This window comes from Conger conger, chromosome 9, assembly GCF_963514075.1.
Source record: "Conger conger chromosome 9, fConCon1.1, whole genome shotgun sequence".
NCBI lineage: Eukaryota > Metazoa > Chordata > Actinopteri > Anguilliformes > Congridae > Conger > Conger conger.
In genome coordinates, this window is record NC_083768.1 from 52,615,446 (window position 1) to 52,641,205 (window position 25,760).

General features: G+C 42.6%; 1 protein-coding gene and 1 long non-coding RNA gene across 2 annotated transcripts in view; one reads left to right on the top strand and one right to left on the bottom strand.

The window, feature by feature from the left end:
* Nucleotides 1-3,938, bottom strand: part of kcnk9 (potassium channel, subfamily K, member 9) — a 68,255-nt gene extending 64,317 nt beyond the window's left edge. The window contains exon 1 of the mRNA XM_061255577.1: nt 2,939-3,938. Within this exon, the coding sequence (XP_061111561.1) occupies nt 2,939-3,527 (589 nt within the window). The 5' untranslated portion in view covers nt 3,528-3,938. The remainder of the gene's footprint in view (nt 1-2,938) is intronic.
* The window catches only part of LOC133137351 (uncharacterized), a 33,045-nt gene continuing 10,201 nt past the window's right edge, over nt 2,917-25,760 (top strand). The window contains exons 1-2 of the long non-coding RNA XR_009709595.1: nt 2,917-3,513; nt 3,666-3,783. This is a non-coding gene — a long non-coding RNA (uncharacterized LOC133137351). The remainder of the gene's footprint in view (nt 3,514-3,665; nt 3,784-25,760) is intronic.

Here is a 25,760-nt window from a genome sequence, read left to right on the forward strand (position 1 = left end):
TACTGCAAGAGTACGCTTGCTAATTTGTGGGTGGGTGGGTTAGTGTATTTGCTATTGATTATGGAACAGGCTATTCATTGTTTCAAATACCTGAGCCTCGGTGGTTAAGCCCATGTTTTTGTCCTTCGAAATCGAGATACAACAGAGCACTATAGTCGATACACGAGCCCCCCTTCTCTCCGCTTCGAATAGGCCTGCTGAGAGCATCCTTCTGCGTTCTTCGCACAGATCACGAAGTTGCCGCACGAGGTAAAATGATCATAATAATAAATAATATAGCAGAGAAGATGCCAGCGAAATAGTGATGGTGCGACGTATAAACAAAAACAACTACCAACAGAAACAAAAATCTATACATTTGCGTTGTATTAGGCTGTTGTATCTATAGACTATCATTAATGTACGCCGTGGTCAGGAAATATTTGCATATAACGTCCGCCACCATTGTGATAAGACTGTGTTCGTGATAGGGAGTTAAAACGCGTAAAGTTAAAGATGGAGAAGGCATGATGGTGTGTCGCAGACTAAGCATTCGTCTTCTAATTCTAAACGCCTTTCAGCCTAACAAAATAAACGTTATTTACTTCGGTTCAGATCAGAACAAAATCGAAATCAATCAAAATAAGAAGAAAAAGTAACTATAGTTAACTGCGAACTGTTTTATTGTCTTTTCATGGTCAACGCACAAACACTAAGACTTGTTGCTTCAGTGGTTCAGTGAGTGAATGTTAGTCCTGTCATATAGAACTACTATAGTTTTAAATTTGCCATAACGCCAAACATGTTATATGTCTTTAGTAATTCGGTAATATTGAGAAATTACGGAATACGGAACGCTGTTCTTCTGTGATAATTATAAAACGAATATTTAATTTTAGAGGTGTAGTGGTGTGCCAGTTTGTAAAAACTGTTGCGAATGCTGCAGTTGCTTCCTCGCCTCAGCATCTGTAATCTTAAATTAAACATTCGTAGAACTACGTGGTATGGCCTTGACTCATCGAATTAGAATTACAGTCTAACATCGCCAAGTAGCATGACATCATCCGCAGATGGCCGTCTTCAAGAGCAATCGAAGAAAACTGTTGACAATTCGCTGAAAAAAGGGAATGCCTGTATTACGTCCTCTCCCCACCCTCTCCACCACTATCACACATTTGCTAGACTGCAGTAATCATATTAAATGTTCAGTGACATAATTCGTGTCATTTTGCATCCATTTAAATCATTGATAATCATCACTTTCTCCAAAAGTAAATGGCAAATCCTCCATAAGTAAACAAGCTATTTGGCTACACACTGATCAAATCCTGTACAATACTATCAAGTTAATTGTACGCAAAAATGGACAGCACGATGGGAAATTCTCGTTTACTCTCATTTCAAAATTAATCCAAAGCACAAGTAGTATGTGAACATTAGAGTAACTTGCAAACATATTGTTTATATATTAACTTGTTGATTGAAAAGTTATATGCTATACGAAAAAAAAAGATTAAAAAAAAAAAAACTACGTCCAGTTTAAAAGTTAGATGTGCTGCCCAGTCAAATGGTTAAATAGCCTATGGGATAGCTAATTGTAACTGCAATGATAAAAACGTTTTAAATTGACGTAGGCCTATTGTGCATATGGTGCATTTTGAACGGGAAGCCGATCAAGTGAATTGGAAGTTTTATAAAGAACACCTGTGGGCATTCAATGTATAAAATTAAGTTTCTTTGAAGTATCTTTGCAAAATCAGCCGCTGTAGATTCGTTTGAATTAACCTAAAGTAGTCGAATCATTCAAATATTATGTAGAAATATCAGCGATTAGATGAAGTGGGCGTATTTATAATAAAAGCTATTCATGTCTAGATTTTAGATTCCAGGTTGCCATTTAACGCTTGGTTGTCTGCAGTGTTCCATCGTTGTTTGTCAGTTTGATACTTTGTGTCCTCGTGCGAACCAGTTATGTGAACTACCTCATGATAGCAATTATGTTACAGGCTTTCTGGACTTCATTCGCAACCACATGTGGTCCTCGTCGAAAACAACTGGAGCTGTTCTTCAGCACCACGCAGTTCGCTTGGTAGAGGCGAATAGGACATATCATGCACACGACCGTGCAGATCACTTAGGCCTACAAGTTATAGACTGACAGAATGTAAGAACCTATAAAATGCAACTGGATTATGGTGTTTTTTGTTTTAACAGTATGTAAATGATAGTAACAAGAGAGAAAGTCGACTGTTATTTTTTTTTTCTTTCTTGCAAGCCAGGCTATAATAAAGCAGGTCTGCTTTGAGGATAGGTTTGCAGAATAAAACATACAATGAACAGTCAATTTCTTAATTAACTTTTGTATCTAGATATTCTAATGCAGAAATATGTATTATTTTAGAATAAAAGGTTTGAATATGGTTTCATGAATCTGAGAACATCGTCTTGTGTCCTTAAGATGCTATCTTAAGATCCTATCAGATGCACTACCCCTTAAAAATGCCACGTAACAATTTACATCTAAACTATTTCTATATGGATACAAATGAACTTTTGATGCGGGCTATTTGTTCTGATTATTCACGGGCAAAAATATAATCAAGAAGTGACAATGCATGATGATTGACTATTGTGTTTTCTAACATCCTTTGCCATTTTTGGACTATTTTATTAGTGCTCTACCTTCTTGGAATACACAATATAGGCTACGTCAAACAAAGGAAAAAACGGTAGTACCCAAGACAGTATGTGAGCTTGGTACGTGTTGCACATCAAGTATCCACTTGTCCTCTACGCTGCACATTGGTTTCGGCTGCAGCAAAAGGTCCATACATGGTTGAGTGGGCTATGATTTAATCATTTCATTATAATTTAAGCATGAAAAGTTATTTGTAACTCACGTGAAAAGTATGCAACAATCGCGCAACTCAAGGCAAGCAAACTTTGACAGCAAACTTACCTATAGTGGTGATGACTGTAATTGCAAAGTAAAATGAGCCTGCAAATTTCCACTGGACCCCGGCTCTGTGGGGCTCGGCCTCCATAATAATAGTCTCCAGTTTGCTGTAGTCTTCATCGCTTATGTTGTATTTCCCTTGTAATCGCTTTTCCTCGGCCTCAAGCTGCTCTTTCTCCCGCATTTCGAAATCCGATTCCAGAGCATCGAACACCGCCGCCCCGACCAGGAGATAGGTGAACGTGCAGATAATCAGGGACAGGGTCCGCACGTTCTGCCGCTTCATGGCCACCAGGAACCGGTGAGTGAGGGGTTCATGTCCCCTCGGATTGTCCAAGAAGGCGCAGCAGTTAGGAAAGCTCTGGCAGCGATTGGAACCAGGGGGGCAGGTATTGTGGTTTTGGTGATGATGGGTACGATGAATGCCGGAGCAATGGGGACGGTTAAGGTCCCTGTAACAGGTTCCCGTATCCTGTTCTTGGTTAGAAGAGAGACACAAGAGACTGCTCGATCGCCGGGACCAGGTGCCCTGCAGCCGAGAGACTCTGCGCAAGACCTGCCCAAACCAAGTCCTCTCGGTGCGTAGTGCCATCAACAACCAGAAACGATATTTCCCACGTTTCTCGTTATAAACAGTCAATGGTGCGGTATAATGAATAGACGCAAAAGATAACTATTTCAGGTTATCTTTATTTTGTGTGTAATATGTGTCGGTTTGTTTTTGATGTAGTTGTTTCAGCTTTTACCAGCGGCATCCCCCGGAGTTTGTAAGACAAATCAGGTCCAGGAGAAAGAAGACGTGGCAGGAAGTGTCATTGTAGGCTACATCTTTTTCGAAGTTTCTGGCAGTAAGTACCAACCTGTTCGCCGCCGTTTCATCCATATGTATGCAGGGCTTAGGAAGCAAAAGCCCCGTTTTGCACAAACTGAAATTAAACTGTGAAAATCCGAAGCAACGCCATAAAGCTGTTTAATAATCTGGTTAAACTCATAAAGTAATGGCTTTCACGTTGCAGATTTAGCGACTAGATATGACTTTAAAGAGTTAAGGGACAAATCAACATAAGATCTGAAAACTGGAACTTACTGGATGATCGCCGTGGGGGGTCAGTGATCAGATGCGATGTTCCTACAGTGAATTAGATCGAGCAGGTATCATACGCGGAGAGCCTCTCAAAAAACACCAGTGGCTGGAAATTCACGCCTTGTCTCGAATTACGGGCGAGTGGCTGTTTTAATTTAACAGATGAAAAGCAAATAGTAAATTCATCTTCTTTGAAACCAAGGACAAACATGAATAATGAATCATTAATAAAACAGCTCCAACTGTATGTCTTTGAATGGACTGCCCTCGCGACCATTCAGATCCTCGCCGAACGTAAGTTGTGCAAGCCACATCCAGATCAAACAAACCTGAGAGATAGGGAAGAATTCCTGTCAGAATTCACAGAATGCCCATTATTCTCCTGTTGGTTCCTTCAACTGTCTTCTCAGCCCATACGCGGCGCAAGTGTGCACGTTGAAATTACTCAGATGACTGTTTTGGTGGAAAATATTGAAGTTGGATGCAAAGAAATTAACAGAAAATACATGTTGTTTCCCGTTGATAATATTGGGACAATCTGAATGTGGAATAGTGTGTTTTACTTTTTCCAGAATATGTAAAGAGGCACTTTCATTAAAGAAACGATTACTTAAATCTCAATACCCTAGCTTTTGTTCCTTGACGGATGACGGCATGTAGAACAGTTATATCTTCTTTAAAGTGTCTTCAGTTGAGAGAACGGTCCTTCAGTTTGGTTCTGTGTGTATCGTTCTATTTTAAGAAACGTCCTCTGTACAGTAGTTTCTCCTGTTGGACGTGCTTGCGCTGGTCCGTCTGTCTCCCCCGGGTATCCCTGCCTCTCTTCGAGCATCCCCCATCCCCTCCCCCGCACCCCAACCGACCACTCCCACTTATAAACATATTATAATAACTGGGGGTTTACAGAGAATCATGTGATCCCATATTATTCCCATGAAACCAACGAAATGACAAATCATTCCCTGCCCACCAATGAGGGCGTCTCCATGAAGCAACGGCTGGGCACTTACGGCTCTTGTCCGCGTCTATGACATGCTTCATACAATGCTTGCTACATAGTTGCGCAGCTCGTAAATCCTCGCTTTTAGAAAGTGCTGTATTTACATATTCAAAGTAGGCTACGTGCGCAATGCAGACGGTCGTTTGCATGATCTTCCTTGTGCAATTTAAAACAGTAATTTAGAATGCAGTCTATGCCCGTTTCAGTTCTGCGCACGACACATTTTGAGATCAATTGCGTAGCGCACGTGCTAGTGCTCTGTCACTTGACGGATTTTTCTTAATCTTAACTGGAATGGCATTCTCATTCCAGCAGTGAACGCAGGCTTTGCGCTACAATGTTAAATCACGAGGACACTGAGATCATTGTTTTCCTGATACTGACAAAATCGCAAGGTTGCATCTTAATTGCCCCTGAATCCCTGTACCTTGCGGGTACTGTAACATGAGCAGTCTAAAAAGACAATGGATAGCCTATATACATTTTTCTTTCGAGGCAAACTACGGATTAGGCTACTTCAAAAATTGTATATGCCTTTGTAACGGATCAGGTAGCTTTGGGTAATTTGAGGTAAGGCGACAGGTAAATGCCAGGTTACGGAGAATATGGTTTACACTTGAGAAGATGATATTTGTCTTTGCTTAAACATTTATCTTGAGATATAGGATAATGTATTTTCTAACGTATATACCATATTATATGTTAGAGACAGCATTCAGTTGATGTAATGCACCATAACGCAGCGAAACCAAAATAGAAATTGCGCACTGGCAACAGAAGCCACAAACAGAAACAAACAAATATGAACGCAACATTTTACCGGTATAATAGGAACAAGGAACAGCCAAAGTCTAGCAGTCATTTAAAATATTGAATGCTTACACAGATAAACGGCTAAAACACGATAATTGAATATAATGAAGGATTACGCTGCCAAAGGGAAGGAGGCTAAGGACGGTGGGTTTCATGATAGGTGGATTCTTGTTTGTTGCCAATTTACTATTTTGGATAGTGATGATAAGGCATTCCTGCCCACTACCAAGCAATTTATTCAGTTAGCTACCGCATACCACCGACTTGGAACCATTTTTGTTCAATATATTTACATTTTCTTTTCGTTTGTATGCCTGTATTTGGATGTTTGTATCATTTGAGTAGTTAATTAACATAATGTGATGGAAACAGAAAAAAGATAGCAACGGATATGAGTTATTGCAAGCCCTGTCTGGCCACTTTCACACAGCATAAAAAGTATATTTAGGTATTGTAAGACATTTTCTGTTTCATGACATGTCTTAAGATTATACAATGATAATTTTGAATTTAAATTATTTTTTATACAACTTTTGCCAGACTTTTGCAGGAATACATTGCAATACAATGAGATTCCAAATGAGCATGTACTGTAACAGCTTCAATTAACAAGAATGGCTTATCATATCGTTCACTTTAATACCTTGAGTCAATTATACAACACACACACACTGATCAATCCATCTATCTACCTATACAGTGGCTTTAGAAATTATTCATACCCCTACACTTTTTGCACACTTTGTATTGTTTTTAAAACATTTCTAAAACCATGTTTTCAATTATTGAGTGTCGATTGATGGCCAAACATGGCAATTTAATATAATATAAATGGATTTGGAATTAAACAATGAATACAGAAATTGCCTTTGCAGTTTATTGTGTTTGTCAACATCTAGCTGCAAAAACAGGATGGTCCTCATGTTGCCAAATGCAATAAGACTCCAAAAGCAATCAAAGCCTAGAATCAAGACTGAATTATGAAAGCTCTCCGATACCTGCTGCACTTTGGACATACTGTTTTTTTTTTTGTATGGGACTTCAGAGCAGCATCTTTATTTTTCAGGGCAGCAGGGACTGCTTGAGGAAATCAAACTTTGCAGGTTAACATGGGTAGGGCCGCTGGAGCTGTCTGGACTGCAGGTGCTTCTCTTCCACTGGGGAAGAAAGTAGAGTAGAAAGTCAAGACTTTAAAGCAAACCAGGACAATAAAAACTCAAATCTCAGTCTGAAATCAGATCAAGTTGACTATGAAAGGTAACTCACATTTTTAATTGCTTTAATGCAGACAGGAACTTTACTTGGTCTTCCAATGAACCATCTATCTCATTATCTATGGTGAAGAGAAACAACCAAAAGCATGATGTGAGCATGTTAAACACAAGGAATAACTGGACATCAGTAACACTGATGGTTTTGATTCCATACCAGACTAGACCAAGAATACTGTCCGCATCACTCCACCATCAGGCCCTAAACATTTAGCATATAAGATTCTTACCTTACTTTAATATCGAACAGCCATGAAAGGCTGATGTATTAGTGTAATGAGGTCTTTACCATTACAACTGTACTGGTAAGTACAAGGAAGTCTACCTCATCCCCAGGCACATCAACAACCTGTCTTTCTCTCAGATATGGTACAAATGAAGATGACTTTCAAAGTCAACTGTTGTGAAAGATCTTCCAACAAGTTAGCCCTGATATGCAGAATGAGGGTTATCTTCACAAACAGTGCTATCTGCTCAGCATGCACTAGATCAAGAATGAAGAAGTCCCTAACAGCATACTTGAGACTTAAATACAATGCAGTTACTCTTCCAGAGCTTCTCTTCAACAACAATGAGTGTCTTTAAGCTCTGAAAATGAGCTTGCACATTCACTGGCTGTTCGTGAAAGGAAACCTTGCTGGATGCTGCTTGTACATCATCATGTGCAGTAAAGAGACTTTGAGACTGCAATTCCCAACACTGTCATGTTGATTTCTCTTTTCTAGAGTCTGACAGATATTTTTTTAACTTAGACTTTGGCAACTCTCTTGAAATAAAAATTTTGGCCTCAAAGGTGGGCCAAAATCTAGGATGAGCTGAGGGTAATGTATAAAGAAATGTCTCATCAAAATTAAGTCTGTGAACCTGTCAAAAACCGACTAATCAGTGCATGTACAGGGCTGATTCAATGAGTGCTAATGTTTCTCCCAAAGAAAATCCTGTTGAACTGTCATTAACTTCTTGAATGCTAACAGTTTTCCTGTGCAATGCCTTTAAAACAGACTTCAAAACAAGGGGAAGAATTCCCTGAAGGAATTCATGCATCTGGTGGGAATGCCTGTCTGGTATTAAAATATGAAAGGGGCATGGGCCAGTTACTCCATAGACCGACTTTAAGTTTGGATCCTCTTCAACACACTATACATGAGCTGCCTTTGTCCTGAGAACACAATTTTCTTAGATACGCAAGTCTTTGTAGTGACAGATACAATACCTGCATATCCTCCCACTATGAATGAGCCGCTTGAATGAGTGCGTGAGAAGACAGGTTGTCTGCAGATAAAGTAACCAGGCTACCTTTGATGTGACATGTTATTCCCTCAAAAACTAGTTGTAAACCATCTACTACTTGCAACCTTTGCAGATCACATAATAAGTAGCTCTAAACCTTTTTCAAATCCATATGTTTTTACCAGCCTGTGTTTCACAAGTATCAACAGGTGAATGCTCCTTAAAGCAGCTCTGTTTTTTGGTGGAAGATTTCCAACAGTAAAATAAAAAGCTGATATTTTATGTAGAAGTTTCTTGGATCCTAAGGGATTAATAACTTCGAACTCATTGTTGTACAAATGAGTTCTCAAGAAAGGTTCACTCGAGTTGAAAAATATATTTTCTTGATATATATATATATATATATATATATATATAAATCATTATCCATCATTGCAATCTGTTAAGCAATCAATGAGAATCAAAATATCTAAAAAAAAAAATGTGCTTACAGACTAAACTCAACATTTTTAGCAATGGAACATATTGAAAAGCGTGCCTTTTCCCACTGGAAGAGTATGCACCCAAGACATATTCAGCAGGTTCAATTAAGTTCAATTTCTCGACACAGTATCTATCTAGTAGCTATGTGTTGCTCACTGCAGTGAAGCAGTGTTCGAGCAAATTATCATCATGGATAAATTATAATTCAGGAATAGAATCTACATTTAAAGTTTCTCAACATTTCATTATAGGTCTCAATGAAACATGAAACGTGACTATTTCACCAACCAAAAATATATTATTATTATTATAATATACAGTCCCCTCAAAAATTTTTGGAACAGCAAGGTCAATTCCTCTGTTTTTGCTATATACTGAAGACAATTGAGCTTGAGGTCTAAATATTTACATCAGATGACAGATCCAAATGTCAGCTTTTATGCCCTGGTATGCTTATCTAGATTTGTTTAATAACTTAGAACATATCTGATGTGAACATATCACATCAGAGTCATTGCACAAGCATTCAGTCAGGAATCGGACAAAGGGAACCAATCGCAGGCTGAGGGATACGATTACAGCAGGCTTTATTGACAAGGGGCAGATCCAAAATGTAATCCACAAACTGGCAATGGTCAAGATCCAGGCAGACAGGTACATGTGGGGCAGGCAGAGCATAATCGTGAGACAGGCAGAGTTCAGAAATGGAGGAGACAGAAAAGCAAAGGTATAAATCCTAAAAATGAAAAGCAGAGTCGAAAAAATCAGGCAGAGATTAAATGAAAAAACCAGAGCAAAGCAAACAGAATATAACAGGGCACAGGCACGGTGTAGAGGAAGCAAGAACCAAGGTAGGGATCAGAATAAGACGAACTAGCCACATGAAACCGAAAAGGACAGGTTTAAATAGACTAAGAAATTAACTAAATGATAAACAGGTGTAAGTGCTGGGGAACAGATAATAAGAAACAGCTGGGAGAAGACAGGAAGAAGTACATATAGGGTGTGGGAGGCGGAGACACTAAATGGGGCACAGGTGAAATGAATGAAGTGAGAGAACTGACAGACATACTACGGTGAGCACAGAGATTAACAAAAGGCAGAAACCCTGGGGACTCAGACATGAAACAGATAACAGAAAAACACAGAACCTGACACATTGATGATAGCTTGTACAACAATTGGGATGTCCTGAAAAAGAAAGAAATCGTTGGCATACTGAGCAACAGACATTGAACAGGTTGACCAAGGAAAACAACAGCAGTTGATGACAGAAGCAATGTGAGAGCGGTGAAGAAAACCCCCAAAACATCAGTCAGTGACATCACAAACAATCTCCACAGGACAAGTGTTGTGTATGTATGTAGATTGAAATAGACGACAAGTAGTCACAGACGGAGAAGATTCATAACGTCCTTTACTCAACTTCCATACGCATTGTTCTTCTTCTACTTCTGTATTGCATTGAACAACTCTGGGGCATAGTGCCACTTACTGGATAGAATGGGCATTACACTATACCACATATTCCTCTCTTGTAAGAAATACAACTGTAGCACAAAAAATATCAGTACTTCATAAACAATATATGTAAACTGAAACAACAGTTATAGTAATCTGGATGAATTATCAAGTAGCAAAACTTAAAGAAAATGATAACTTCATGTTCGGTCTTACAAGTTACTTGTGCAAGTAAGTGTGTAACAGAATCTATAGAAATGTAAGTCATTACATTACTAATGACCTAAGTAAACTGTAGGTAGGTCTGGTGTTTAGCCACAATCTCTATACCATGGCCAAATGGGCTAGCATGCAATAGTCAGTAAGTCACAAATTCAACATTATGACAAATAGGAACAATAGATACAATTTCAGCACATCACCCTTTTTTTATAGTCTTAGGCCACATACTTTTAAGTCACATAGTCTCTGGACCACACTGGGGCATGTCTCACTCTTGGTACCCTGGGGCAGGGGGGAGGAGACTGTACAGTTTCAGGTAGTTCAGATGTGCTTGGCAGCAAACAAGCATCATCACGCTGTGATGTAGGAGCGGAGGGTGTAGGTGAAAGGTGGATGGCGTTCCACAATTTTCCATCAGATAGCAGGTAAGTAGCAGAACCTTTCTGGGCTACCACCTTGAAAGGCTGACTGAATTTTGTATGTCCTTTCGGAATGCTCCCAGGCTTGCGGATGCGAACAGAAGATCCAACTTGGAAAGTGGGTGGTTTTGCACCACGTCGTTGGTCTGTGTACTGTTTTGTTTTCTTTTGTTTCCTCTCAATGTTCCGTTTCAAGTTTGCTTGTTCTTTAAGAGGCACTGTGGAGTGGAGACCTCTGATGTGCAGCTTTGTATTGAGTGTTCTACCATGCAGTAACTCGGCAGGAGATACTGAGGTCACGGCATGGGGAGTGGCTCTGTAAGTGTGCAAAAACTCAGTCACAAAGGCTTTCAAGGGTTTACCTTCGATCTTGGCTGTTTGTAAACAGTCCTTGAATACTCTGTTGAAGCGTTCTATTTCCCCATTTGCTTGCGAGCTGCGGCAATGCTTGATATCTCTGTCAGCGAGGAAGGATTCAAACTCAGCTGAAACAAACTGAGAGCCATTGTCAGTGACCAGTTCAAGTGGATTTCCTTCCCTACTGAACACAGTGGCAAGAAAGGTCTGCACAGTCATTGAGGTAACACCTGAGCAGAAAGCAAATTCAGGCCATCAGCTGTAGTAGTCAATGAGTGTTATCGCAAAGCGACAGTCAGGGGGAGCAGTTTGGATAGGTCCCACAATATCAACCGCTACCTTTCCCAGGCTGCAGTTGGAGTAGGCACAGGTTGTAGAGGGGCAGCACGGGTGATTGCAGTTTTGTCGTGCTGCAGGCAGGTGGAGCATGATTTGATGGCAGACTCAACCTCTGAATCTATGCCAGGCCACCAGTACAAATCCCTCAGTCTTTGTTTTGTTCGAACAATTCCTTGGTGTGTGGCATGAGCTAACTGGATGATCTTGTATTGCAGAGCTTGAGGTACAATCAAACAATGATTGCCGCGGGTTATGTAACTATTGCACAGCCAATTCAGTCTGTATACGAAAGTAAGGTGTCATGGCAGAGTCTAGTCCTTCGCCCTGGTTTGTATTAAATGCTGTGGTTAAAACACAGGAGGCGAGCAGACCATCGGGCTATTCTCATGCGTGCACGTCCAAGGCCTTTGGATGAGAGTAAGGTAGTCAGAGGGCTGTGGTCTGTTCTTAAAGTAAAATTACGACCCCACAAGTAAGTACGCCACTTTTCAGTCGCCCAGACACACGCTAAGGCCTCTTTTTCAATTGTAGAATATTTGCGTTCACACTCTGTCAGTGTACGAGAGGCAAATGCAATGGTTTGTTCTGTATGGCCCTGGATCTGTGTCAGCACAGCACCAATGCCGTAATCGGACGCATCTGTTGTGACGACTGTTGGTAAGGAAGGATCGAACAAGGCAAGAGCAGGACTTGTAGCTATGTTGTCTTTGACTCGGGAGAAATTTCCTTGAGCATCCTCAGTCCAATGGAAATCTGTAGACTTTCGAAGTATAGCACGAAGAGGTTCCACAAGTGTGGCGTAGTTAGGTATAAACTTTGAATACCAAGCAGTCAGGCCAAGAAAAGAACGTAATGACTGGGCATCATGAGGAGCGGGAGCTTGAGTCACAGCTTGAACATGGCCAGGGTCTGGTTGTAGGCCAGAGGCAGAAATGAGATGCCCAAGAAAGGACAACTCAGACTTCCTGAAGTGGCATTTCGCTGTGTTCATTTTCAGCCCACTCTCTTGGAGGCAGTGAAGGACTAGTGTCTAGTGGACTAGTGTCATGAAGTCCAGGCGTCTCTCCATACACAATGATGTCGTCAAGATAGCATTGCACGCCTGGTTGATCTGCCAGGATCAGCGAAATCATCCGTTGAAAAGCACTAGGTGCTGAGGCCAAGCCGTATGGGACTCTTGTAAAACGAAAAAGTCCGTCATGCGTTATAAACGCTGTAAGGTCTCTGCTGCTTGGATGTAACTGGACTTGATGGTAAGCATTTTGAAAAATCAATTGTGGAGAACATAGTAGCACCACGTAGCTCAGTAAAGACTTCTTCGATGTGTGGCAAAGGGTGACTGTCTATCACCACTGCTTTGTTTGGCTCACGTAAATCCACACAAAGACGAATGCCGCCGGTCTTTTTCTTGACGACCACCAGAGGCGACACCCAAGCAGATGAATCAACTCTCTCTATGATGCCGTCTGCCTCAAGTCTTTTCAGCTACTCTGAAACAGCTTCATGCACAGCAAATGGTAGTCTACACAGTTTTTGCTGAACGGGGAGCACATCTGAGCGCAGCTTGACCTTGTGGGTAAAACCAGCAGTAACGCCTGTGCTGTAGACAGCAGTTTGACCCACTGCAGGCGAAACAGGTGGTTCGATGTGTCCATCGAACCAGGCGCAGAGCGCAGAGCTGTGAAAAGGTCCATTCCAAGTAAAGGTGTTCCATCACGAACAATGTAAAAATCTGTTTGCATGCTGTGAGTGCAGTATGTAACGATAAGGTGAAGGCATCCTAGGACAGGAATAGGTTCCTTCATGTAAGTCACTAGGCGTACTGTAGGCTTTGTAAGGGGCACATGCAGGAACGTGCTCTTGTAAATGTGCTCTGGAAGAATGGAGACTGCTGTGTCCAGTGTCCAGTGTCTACAAGCAGATCTGTGGTAAGTGACTGTCCATCCTTTATGTGAAGGGCAACAGTACAGGTAAGACGTGGCGTCTGTGACACAGTTGAAGTGGGAGCTACACTCAGGACTGTAAGATCAGGCACAGCAACTTCTTGGACATTGTATGAAGGAGCTGTGCCGTGGAAGACTTTGGCAAAATGTCCCATTTTCTCACATTGTCTGCATTTTGCATTAATAGCAGCACATGTTGGGTTGTTGGCTAAATGTGAATTGGATCCACAACAGTAGCATGCCTTGTGGTGAGCAGAGTGCTTATGGCGATTGGCAGACGCATGCGCGCTCGTTGCGCTTGGTTGCACTTTTGTTCTATGTTGGACAATTTGAACTGTAGCCTCAGTTGCGGCGGGAGCCATTGTTTTCGCTTCCGCCACAGTTTCGATTTGGGGCGCAAGTGTAATAGCATTCTGCAGCGTGAGAGCTGTTTCCAAAAGTAGACGTTCTCTAATACGGTGAGAGGTTGTTTTCTCAATAATCTGATCCCTAATCATGTCATTAGCAAGTGCGCCAAAATCAGAGGTCACAAGCAAGTCCCGTAATGCAGCGACGTATTGTACAATAGATTCGCCCTGCCTTTGCGCACGCCGATGGAATTTACACCTCTCCGCAACAACGTTCACTTTCGGAACAAAGAAAGCTTGTAAAGCATCACACGCGGACTTGTAAGACGTACCGGTATCAGGAAGTGTTAGAAAAATTTGCTGGCCTTCCGTGCCCAAACAATGAAGTAGTAGTGCGCGCTTTCGCTGGTCCGGCATTTCGTTAGCAGTGAGCGCCAGGAGGTAATTTTCAAACATCCGTATCCAAGATGTGTATAACATTGTCGGCTCAACAGGAGTGTCCAGGAAAGCAGGGGGTTGAGAGATTCCAAGAAAAGCCATCTTCGTCGCCAAAATGATGTGTATGTATGTAGATTGAAATAGACGACAAGTAGTCACAGACGGAGAAGATTCATAACATCCTTTATTCAACTTCCATACGCATTGTTCTTCTTCTACTTCTGTATTGCATTGAACAACTCTGGGGCATAGTGCCACTTAATGGGCATTACACAACAAGGGTGACAGGGGTGAAGGTATCTCAATCAACTGTTCAAAGAAGACTTAGAGAGCAGATATTTTATGTTCTTGGATCCTAAGGGATTAACAACTTCAAACTCGTTGTACAAATTAATTCTCAAGAAAGGTTCACTCGAGTTGAAAAATATGTTTTCTTGATCAATTGTACCATCATTGCAATCTGTTAAGCAATCAATGAGAATAAAAAAAATAATGCTTCAGGGTACTTACAGACTAATCTCAACACTTTTAGCAATGGAACATATTGAAAGGCGTTCCTTTTCCCACTGGAGGAAACTACCCCCAAGACATATCCAACAGGTTCAATTAAGTCCAATTTCTCAACACAGTATCTATCTAGTTGATATGTGCTGCTCACTGCAGTGAAGCATGGTGGAGGAAGTGTCATGGCTTGGGCTTGCATCGCTGCTTCTGGAGTGGGCTCACTGATCTTTATTAATGATGTAACTCATGATGGTAGCAGCAGGATGAATTCAGAACATTCTTTCTGCCAATTTAAAGAGAAAGACAATGACCCAAAACACACTGCCAACACAACAAATTACTTAATTAGGGAGAAAATGAGGAAGTTTTTAGACTGGCCAAGTCAATCGCCAGACCTTAACCCAATTGAGCATGCATTTTACCTCCTGAAGTGGAGATTGAAGGGAAACGTTAAAGCCTGGAAAAACATCACAAACGAAGAATGCAACAGTTTGGTGATGTCAGTGGGTCGCAGGCTTGATGCAGTTATTGCAAGCAAGGGATATGCAACCAATTATTAAGTGTTTTTTTTATTTTAATGGGGTGGTCTGATACAAAAGGTGCTATGTTCTAAGTAGTTTAACACATCTACAGTCAGGTCCATAAATATTGGGACATCAACACAATTCTCATCTTTTTGGCTCTATACACCACCACAATGGATTTGAAATGAAACGAACAAGATGTGCTTTAACTGCAGACTTTCAGCTTTCATTTGAGGGTATTTACATCCAAATGTACAACAATTACAATTACAACAGTTTGTATATGTGCCTCCCACTTTTTAAGGGACCAAAAGTAATGGGACAAACTAACAATCATAAATCAAACTTTCAATTTTTAATACTTGGTTGCAAATCCTTTGCAGTCAATTGCGGCCTGAAGTCTGGAATGCATAGACATCACCAAACACTGGGTTTCATCCCTGGTGATGCTCTCCCAGGCCACTACTGCAACTGTCTTCAGTTCCTGCTTGTTCTTGGGGCATTTTCCCTTCAGTTTTGTCTTCAGCAAATTAAATGCATGTTCAATCGGATTCAGGTCAGGTGATTGACTTGGCCATTGCATAACATTCCACTTCTTTGCCTTAAAAAACTCTTTGGTTGCTTTCGCAGTATGCTTCGGGTCATTGTCCATCTGCACTGTGAAGCGCCGTCCAATGAGTTCTGAAGCATTTGGGTGAATATCAGCAGATAATATTGCCCGAAACACTTCAGAATTCATCCTGCTGCTTTTGTCAGCAATCACATCATCAATAAATACAAGGGAACCAGTTACATTGGCAGCCATACCTGCCCACGCCATGACACTACCACCACCATGCTTCACTGATGAGGTGGTATGTTTTGGATCATGAGCAGTTCCTTTCCTTCTCCATACTCTTCTCTTCCCATCATTCTGGTACAAGTTGATCTTTGTCTCATCTGTCCATAGGATGTTGTTCCAGAACTGTAAAGGCTTTTTTAGATGTTGTTTGGCAAACTCTAATCTGGTCTTCCAGTTTTTGAGGCTCACCAATGGTTTACATCTTGTGGTGAACCCTCTGTATTCACTCTGGTAAAGCCTTCTCTTGATTGTTGACTTTGACACACATACACCTACCTCCTGGAGAGTGTTCTTGATCTGGCCAACTGTTGTGAAGGGGTTTTTCTTCACCAGGGAAATAATTCTTCTGTCATCCACCACAGTTGTTTTCCGTGGTCTTCCGGGACTTTTGGTGTTGCTGAGCTCACTGGTGCCTTCTTTCTTTTTAAGAATGTTCCAAACAGTTGGCCACACCTAATGTTTTTGCTATCTCTCTGATGGGTTTGTTTTGATTTTTCAGCCTAATGATGGCTTGCTTCACTGATAGTGACAGCTCTTTGGATCTCATATTGAGAGTTGACAGCAACAAATTCCAAATGCAAATAGCACACTTGAAATGAACTCTAGACCTTTTATTTGCTCCTTGTAAATGAGATAATGAGGGAATAACACACACCTGGCCATGGAACAGCTGAGCAGCCAATTGTCCCATTACTTTTGGTCCCTTAAAAAGTGGGAGGCACAAATACAAACTGTTGTAATTCCTACACCGTTCACCTGATTTGGATGTAAATACCCTCAAATTAAAGCTGAAAGTCTGCAGTTAAAGCATATCTTTTGTTTGTTTCATTTCAAATCCATTGTGGTGGTGTATAGAGCCAAAAAGATGAGAATTGTGTCGATGTCCCAATATTTATGGACCTGACTGTATGTTAAATACCAGGAAATAAAAGCTGAAATTCTGAACGCTTGTCTTGTGTTCATCTTTTTATCTCATGTCCAAATGTATTCAGTGTATTACAAAAACAAAGGAATTGCCTTTGCTGTTCCAATACTTTTTGAGGAGATTGTATATTAATTTGCAGTTGAAAAATAATAATCTGTGAAATTCAATATGTTTCCAAATTAAAATATTTTTGACCTTTATTTTCTTCCATACACATGGCATCAACATAAACAGTCCAACATGAAGGATACATTCAAAAACAAGCACTCTGCAACAATGGTATGTTTACAAGTACTGTACATTCTGACTATTGCACGTAAGATTAAACTTTTGAGGAATGCCCAAGGTTGCAACATTGCTCCAGAATATACATTTCTCAGAGATGAAAATGGATTGATTTAAGTATTGATTTAGTAAATTAAATTGTGTGACAATACTACTACCGTGGAAATAGAGGGCAGTTGGTTTTACATTAAAAAAAAGAGAGAGAGCCTTGATTGTTGGGGAATCACTCATTTATTACAATTAAATGTTTTGTTATTCTCAAGTCATAAAGAGAGTAAGAGTAATCATTGTGGAGAGAGGTTGCATTCAAAAATATTACAGTTTCAAATATGAATACAGTTTATATTCCAAATATATGAGAAAATTAGGTCCTCACTCAGTTGTTTACAATTGAGAATCTGTCAGGATGCAGTAAGATATAATATATGTATCAACATACTAGTTAACAAGGTTATTTTATTTGACTATGGAAATTCCTTGATATACACATATAACTTGTAATAAATACAGTGGGCTGCAGAATTATTGACACTCTTAATAAAAATGAAGAAAAAGTGCTGCATATAATAGAAAAACACACATAAATATAGCTGCAAAGCAGCAATACACGGCATCCAAGCAGACAGTGCAGCAGTGCATGCAGCAGAACATCAAAGACTAAGTTAAATTCAATTAAACAAATTAAAGTGGAATAAGTGCTGATTTAGCATCGTATGCTACCTTTCATATAAAAATATGAAACATAATTTTGCCATCCCTGAAACCTTTCCTTCACAATTTACAGTGGGCTCCAGAATTATTGGCACCCTTAATAAAAATAGAAAGAAGGCTGCATATAATAAACAACATGGATAATGATCTTTATTTTATGTTCAAATATACAGGAAAACTATATACTTTTATTTAAAAACATTTACTCACATATTTCAATATTGTTTTTTAGGAATGTAATTTTTTCTGAAAACCACAGGTGCCAGAATTATTGGCACCCCTAACAATTATTGTAGATAAATCTCAGTCTAAAGGTATTGTGTCATTCCACCACTTCCTGTTTCATTGGAGTATAAAAATAAGAATGAGAAAAATGACAACCATCAGCATGGGAAAAGCCAAAGAACTGTCAATTCAGAAGACACAAATGGTAATTGACCCTCACAAGTCAGGTAATAGGTTAAAAAAACATACAAAAATGACCAAACTCAACTATCCAAATACTGCTTACCTAGCCAACTAAAAATACCAAAACACTACGTATATCACAAAGACAACAATTAAGGTTCACAAGGAGGTAGGGAGGGATGGGGAGAGGTGCTGCTTGAAGAGGTGCGTCTTCAGTTAGCGCTTGAAGGTGGGGAGAGATTCTACAGTTCTGACCTCAACGGAGAGTTCGTTCCACCACCGTCGAGCCAGAACAGACACTAATCGTGAGCGTGAGGTGGAGGTTCGGAGAGGGGGAGGTGGCAAGCGGCCTGTGGAGGCTGAACGAAGAGGTCTGGCAGGGGTGTAGGGTCTGAGGATTTTTTGTAGGTAAGCTGGGGAAGACCCCTTAACTGCTTGGAAGGCTAGCACCAATGTTTTGAGTTTGATGCGAGCCATGACAGGCAGCCAGTGGAGGGAAGTAAGCAGGGGGGTGATGTGTGAGTATTTGGGAAGGTTGAAGACCAGACGAGCTGCTGCATTCTGGATAAGTTGGAGGGGTCTGATGGCGGATGCTGGGAGGCCAGCCAAGAGGGAATTGCAGTAGTCCAGGCGGGACAGAACCATCGCTTGGACCAGGAGCTGGGTCGGGTAGGGGGTGAGAAAGGGGCGGATTCTCCGTATGTTGTATAGGAAGAACCTGCATGACCGGGTCACCGCCGCAATGTTCTCGGAAAGGGACAGTCTGCTGTCCATCACCACGCCGAGGTTACTTGCACTGGGTGATGGTGTGAGTGTGGTATCCCCGAGGGAAATGGAGAGATCCAGGTGGGGAGAGGTATTAGCAGGATGAATATAATTTCAGTCTTGCCTGGGTTGAGCTTTAGATAGTGGTTGTCCATCCAGCTCTGGATGTCACTCAGGCAAGCAGAGATACGGGCAGAAACCTGTGTATCAGATGGTGGGAACAAGATGAAGAGTTGGGTATCATCCGCATAGCAGTGGTAGGATAGCCCATGTGCAGTGATCACAGGGCCAAGGGAACGAGTGTAAAGAGAAAAAAGAGGTCGATACCGTACCAGCCCAGGCAACCTGGAAGGAGCGACCAAAAAGGTAGGACTCAATCCAGTCCAGGGCTGTGCCAGAGATGCCCGTTGCTGACAGGGCGGACAGGAGGATGGAGTGATCCACAGTGTCGAAGGCAGCAGAGAGATCTAGAAGAATGAGGACAGAGGAGAGGGAGGCTGCTCGTGCGGCATGGAGCAACTCACTGACGGAGAGGAGCGCGGTCTCTGTCGAGTGGCCCGATCTGAAGCCAGACTGATGGGGGTCTAGCAGAAAGAAGAAAGTTGAGTAGAAGCAGCTCGTTCTATGGTTTTAGAAAGAAAAGGAAGAAGAGATACCGGGCGGTAGTTCTGGATGATGGAGGGATCCAGGGTAGGCTTTTTTAGCAACGAAGTGATGTGGGCCCTCTTGAAGGATGCTGGAAAACAGCCGGAAGACAGGGAGGAGTTGACAAGGGAGGTGACAAATGGGAGAATGTCTGGTGTGATAGTCTGGAGAAGAGAAGAGGGGATAGGGTCAAGGGCACAGGTTGTAGGGCGGTGGGAGAGCAGGAGTTGAGAAATATCAGAGTCTGTAAGGGGGAGAAAGTGGAAAAGGAAGGGATGGGCCTAGAGGGGGGGGAAGGACACAGTAAGGGGGGCGGTTGTTGTCAAGGATCTGTGGATGACTGCGACCTTCTCATCAAAAAAGTCAGCAAAGTCATCAGCAGCGAAGGAGGACTGAGGAGGAGGCGGTGCGTTGAGGAGAGAGGAGAAAATGGAGAACAGTTTCCGGGGGTTAGAAGCGGAGTTCTGAATTTGTGTCTGATAGTATTTTGCTTTGGCGGCAGTGACAGCAGAAGAGAATGCCGCCAGGAGAGACTGGTAAATTGTGAGGTCTGAAGGGTCTCTGGATTTTCCCCATTTCCTCTCCGCTGTGCGGAGGCTGGTCCTGGAGGTACGGAGGGTGTCAGATATCCAAGGACTGGAAGGGGATGTGCGAGGTGGCTTTGAGACAGGGGGAGAGAGTCAAAGGCGGAGGAGAGAGATGAAAGGAGGGTGGCAGATGCAGAGTCAGTGGGGAGTTTGGAGAAGGATTCGAGAGGGGGGAGTGAGGCGGCGACAGTGCTGGCAAAGGAACAAGGTGAGAGGGAGTGGAGGTTACGGCGGGCTGAGGAAGTGTGGGTGGGAGGAGGGGGAGGAGGATGGGGAGGAAGAGGGAGGGAGAATGAGATGAAGTGGTGATCAGATGTATGCAGAGGGGTAACAGTGAAATCGGAGCATGAGCAGTTCCTCACAAAGACAAAGTCTAGGACATTGCCCGCCTTGTGGGTTGGAGGAGAGTGTTGCAGGGAGAGGCCGAAGGAGTGGATTAGCGGTAGGAAGGCAGCAGACTGGGAGGCTTCTAGGTGGATGTTGAAGTCTCCAAGGAGAATCAGTGGGGTGCCATCCTCAGGGAAGGAGCTGAGAAGGGTGTCTAGCTCATCAAGGAAGTTTCCCAGGGGCCCTGGAGGATGGTAGATAACTGCAATGAAAAGGTTAGTAGGATAGGATACTGCAACAGAATGGAATTCAAAAGTGGATATGGACAGGTCAGAGAGGGGGAGAAGAGAGAATTTCCATGAGGGGGAAATTAAAAGACCAGTACCACCGCCACGGCTGGAAGGCCAGGGAGTGTGCGAGAAGGAGAAGGAGGATGAGAGGGCAGTGGGAGTGGCGGTGTTGTCAGGTGTGATCCAGGTCTCCGTGAGGGCAAGGAATTGTAGGGACTGGAGGGAGGCATATGCAGGGATGAAGTCAGCCTTCCGAGTGGCAGACTGGCAGTTCCATAGTCCCCCTGTGACAGCAAATCCTCACAGGGGGTCAGCGGGGGGTAGCTGAGGTTCGAGGGGTTCCGACGCCGTGGAGGCCCACGTCGCAGGGGGGGTCTTCGAGGGAGAGAGCAGACTGGGATGGGGTGAAAGATAACATCACAAACTGGGACGGAGGTATCAAATCTGAGTACTCCACTCCACAGCTGAACAACTTTTTACCTCCCATTAAAACCTTTTTCTTGAAATATCTTGGTTTCAGTAAAATAATCGCCAATTTATACACGATAGCACATTAGCTAACCTACAATCTGTTAACCATGTGCTTTACGCACAGATGTATGAAATGATTTTTACATGTAGATATCAAGGATGTAACACTTCCATCTTAAGAAGGAACTCCGTATTTACAGACCCAAATAAATTACCCAAAAATATTTTTTGCCGTGCATGTATCACAGTTAGCCAAATAGTAAGTTTAAGGCAGATGTTCACCTTGTAACAGCTTTCAGGCTGCTCTCACCATCTGTGGGTGTCATCCTCAATGACAAAAGAACCATTAGACCGTAGTCTAACCATTAGTAGGCTACAGTACACACACAATTAAGTTGGTGTTGTAGTTTAGTCAACATACTTTCCTTCTCTCAGTGAAGCCTGGAAGGCAGCAGCTTTTGAAAACTTAGATAAGCAAACTATCTAGCTTAGTAACATAGACACGGATAGATGTTGCCGAGGTCACAGGCAATTGTCCAAAACCAATAAGGCAGTCCACACAGGTGACGGTAATCTAACATAATCTAAAAGTCAAAATCCAAAAGTCCAAACAAAGTCTGGTAGCAGGTAATAAAGAACAGACGGTAAATCCAAAGAACAGAAGTCAGGGTACACGAAGGAGGTGAAAACAAGAAACACGCAGGCAAAAGGTTGAAACACATTACAATCCAGCAAAGTAAGTAGGAAAACAGACGGGCATAAATACACAGAAAAATTAACTGAAATGACAGGTGCGGGTGCAGGGAAACAGGTAACGAGACACAGGTGATTGACAGAACTACAGAAGGCAAACTAGGAAAGGGACACAAAAACACCAGGCAGAAAACAGAAAACTCTATGACAGGAGAGAACAGAGTGTGACATATATCTTGATTTCAGGTTGTCCTACAAGTGATGCTAAAACTCTTTGCATTGGAATGGATCTCAATAAGAATTGGGGGGTGGGACTAGATTCAGCTGTAAATTATGCTGATACACGATTGTATTTGTTGGCTAATTGGCTTTCAGTCATCAAGGCTTCAATGTATGAAATGAGCCTCCAACCATTTTGCTACAGCCAATTCAATGTAAAACGGATCATATGATACTTTAGACACGCTAAATTTAAAAAAGTCTAAATTAAAAGTACAGAATACAGTTATTGACATGAGCTTTATTCTCCTAAATGTGTAAAGTAGTGTTATGTATTGATGATTCATTGAAATTAAGTCATACAAGTTAACAAATATTTCCCAAATTGGTCCCACAATTATTGGCACCCCTGGTGTAATACATTGTGCAAACACCCTTGGAAAAGATGATAGCCATGAGTCTTATTTTTGATAAGGTTAGAGAACATATTTGGAGGAATTTTGCGACTATTCCTCCAAGCAGAACTTTTGAGAATCATTGATAGACTTGAGTTTGTGCTCTTCAGTTCAGATGACAGGTTTATGATAGGATTTATGTCTGGAGACTGAGATGGCCATTGCAGAATATGGATGTTCATTTCACAATTTCTGTTTAGATTCTGGTACTCTATTGAATTCATTGTGCCATTGATCTGAAATTGTGCCCCTGGACCACTCGCACCAAAATACCTCCAAAACATCAATGACTAACCTAAATATTTGACAGTAGGTATGACATTCTCCTTGTATGCATTCCTCTTTAGCCACCAAATATTTTGAGGTTGTTTATGACCAAAACACAACATTTTGGTCTCATTTGACCATAGCACTCTCTTCCAGTAATAATTCCAATGAGGTTTGGCAAACCCCAGATTCTTGTGTTGTTCCTTTGTTTATTGTGCTCAGATTTTTTCGTGCCACCCTTCCCAAGACTTTGTTGGTATGGAGGTGCCTTTTTATGGTTCTTTTTGAGACTTGGTGACCCCAAGATGAAAACTGTGATCTGTGGGTTATTCACAGCCTCCTTCACCATCTTCCTCACCATATGGGGACAACATACATTTCCGTCCATTTTTGCAACCATTTCTAATATTTTACGCCTTTTTATTATTGCCCTTACAATACTAAGTGGTACGTTCAACCGTTTAGTGTGCGTAAGGCAGCCTGTAGCATAGTGGTTAAGGTACATGATTGGGACACGCAAGGTTGGAGGTCCAATCCCCAGTGTAGCTACAATAAGATCCGCACAGCCGTTGGGCCCTTGAGCAAGGCCCTTAACCCTGCATTGCTCCAGGAGAGGACTGTCTCCTGCTTAGTCTAATCAACTGTACGTCACTCTGGATAAGAGTGTCTGCCAAAATTCCATTAGTAATGTTTATTACATTACATTACATTACATTATTGGCATTTGGCAGACGCTCTTATCCAGAGCGACGTACAACAAAGTGCATACCCATAACCAGGGATAAGTTCGCTGAAAGACCCTAGAGGGAAGTACAATTTCAACTGCTACCTGTACAACAAAGATAAGGACAAGGGCCTTTTTTTTTTTTTTTTTTTTTGAACAAACAAACAAACCAACAGAGCAAAAGTGACCAAAGTTAACTATCCAAACACTGCTTACCTAGCCAACTAAAAATACCGATACACAAAGCAAGTCACAGAGACAACAATTAAGTTAAGGTTCACAGGGAGGTAGGGAGGGATGGGGAGAGGTGCTGCTTGAAGAGGTGTGTCTTCAGCTTGCGCTTGAAGGTGGGGAGAGATTCTATAGTTCTGACCTCAACGGGGAGTTCGTTCCACCACCGTGGAGCCAGAACAGACAGTAGTCGTGAGCGTGAGGTGGAGGTTCTGAGAGGGGGAGGTGCCAAGCGGCCTGTGGAAGCTGAACGAAGAGGTCTGGCAGGGGTGTAGGGTCTGATGATTTTTTGCAGATAAGCTGGGGAAGACCCTTTAACTGCTTGGAAGGCTAGCACCAATACAGGGGGGTGACGTGTGAATATTTGGGAAGGTTGAAGACCAGACAAGCTGCTGCATTCTGGATGAGTTGGAGGGGTCTGATGGCGGACGCTGGGAGGCCAGCCAAGAGGGAATTGCAGTAGTCCAGGCGGGACAGAACCATCACTTGGACCAGGAGCTGAGTCGAGTAGGGGGTGAGAAAGGGGCGGATTCTCCGTATGTTGTATAGGAAGAACCTGCAAGACCGGGTCACCGCCGCAATGTTCTCGGAAAGGGACAGTCTGCTGTCCATCACCACGCCGAGGTTCCTTGCACTGGGTGACGGCGTGAGTGTGGTATCCCCGAGGGAAATGGAGAGATCCAGATGGGGAGAGGTATTAGCAGGGATGATTATCATTTCAGTTTTACCTGGGTTGAGCTTTAGATGGTGGTTGTCCATCCAGCTCTGGATGTCCCTCAGGCAAGCAGAGATACGGGCTGAAACCTGCGTATCAGACGGCGGGAACGAGACGAAGAGTTGGGTATCGTCCACGTAGCAGTGGTAGGATAGCCCATGTGCAGTGATCACAGGGCCAAGGGAGCGAGTGTAAAGAGAAAAAAGCAGTGGGCCAAGGACTGAGCCCTGGGGAACTCCTGTGGCGAGGGGCCGAGGTGTCGATACCGAACCAGCCCAGGCAACCTGGAAGGAGCGACCAGAGAGGTAGGACTCAATCCAGTCCAGGGCTGTGCCACAGATGCCCGTTGCTGACAGGGCAGACAGGAGGATGGAGTGATCCACAGTGTCGAAGGCAGCAGAGAGATCTAGAAGAATGAGGACAGAGGAGAGGGAGGCTGCTCGTGCGGCATGGAGTGACTCACTGACGGAGAGGAGCGCAGTCGGTCGAGTGGCCCGATCTTAAGCCAGACTGATGGGGGTCTAGCAGGTTGTTGTTATAAAAGAAGGAAGAAAGTTGAGTAGAAGCGGCTCGGGCGGTAGTTCTGGATGATGGAGGGATCCAGGGTAGGCTTTTTTAGCAGCGGAGTGATGTGGGCCCTCTTGGAGGATGCCGGAAAACAGCCGGAAGACAGGGAGGAGTTGACAAGGGAGGTGACAAATGGGAGAATGTCAGGTGTGATAGTTTGGAGAAGAGAAGAGGGGATAGGGTCAAGGGCACAGGTTGTAGGGCGGTGGCAGAGCAGGAGTTGAGAAACATCAGAGTCTGTAAGGGGGGAGAAAGTGGAAAAGG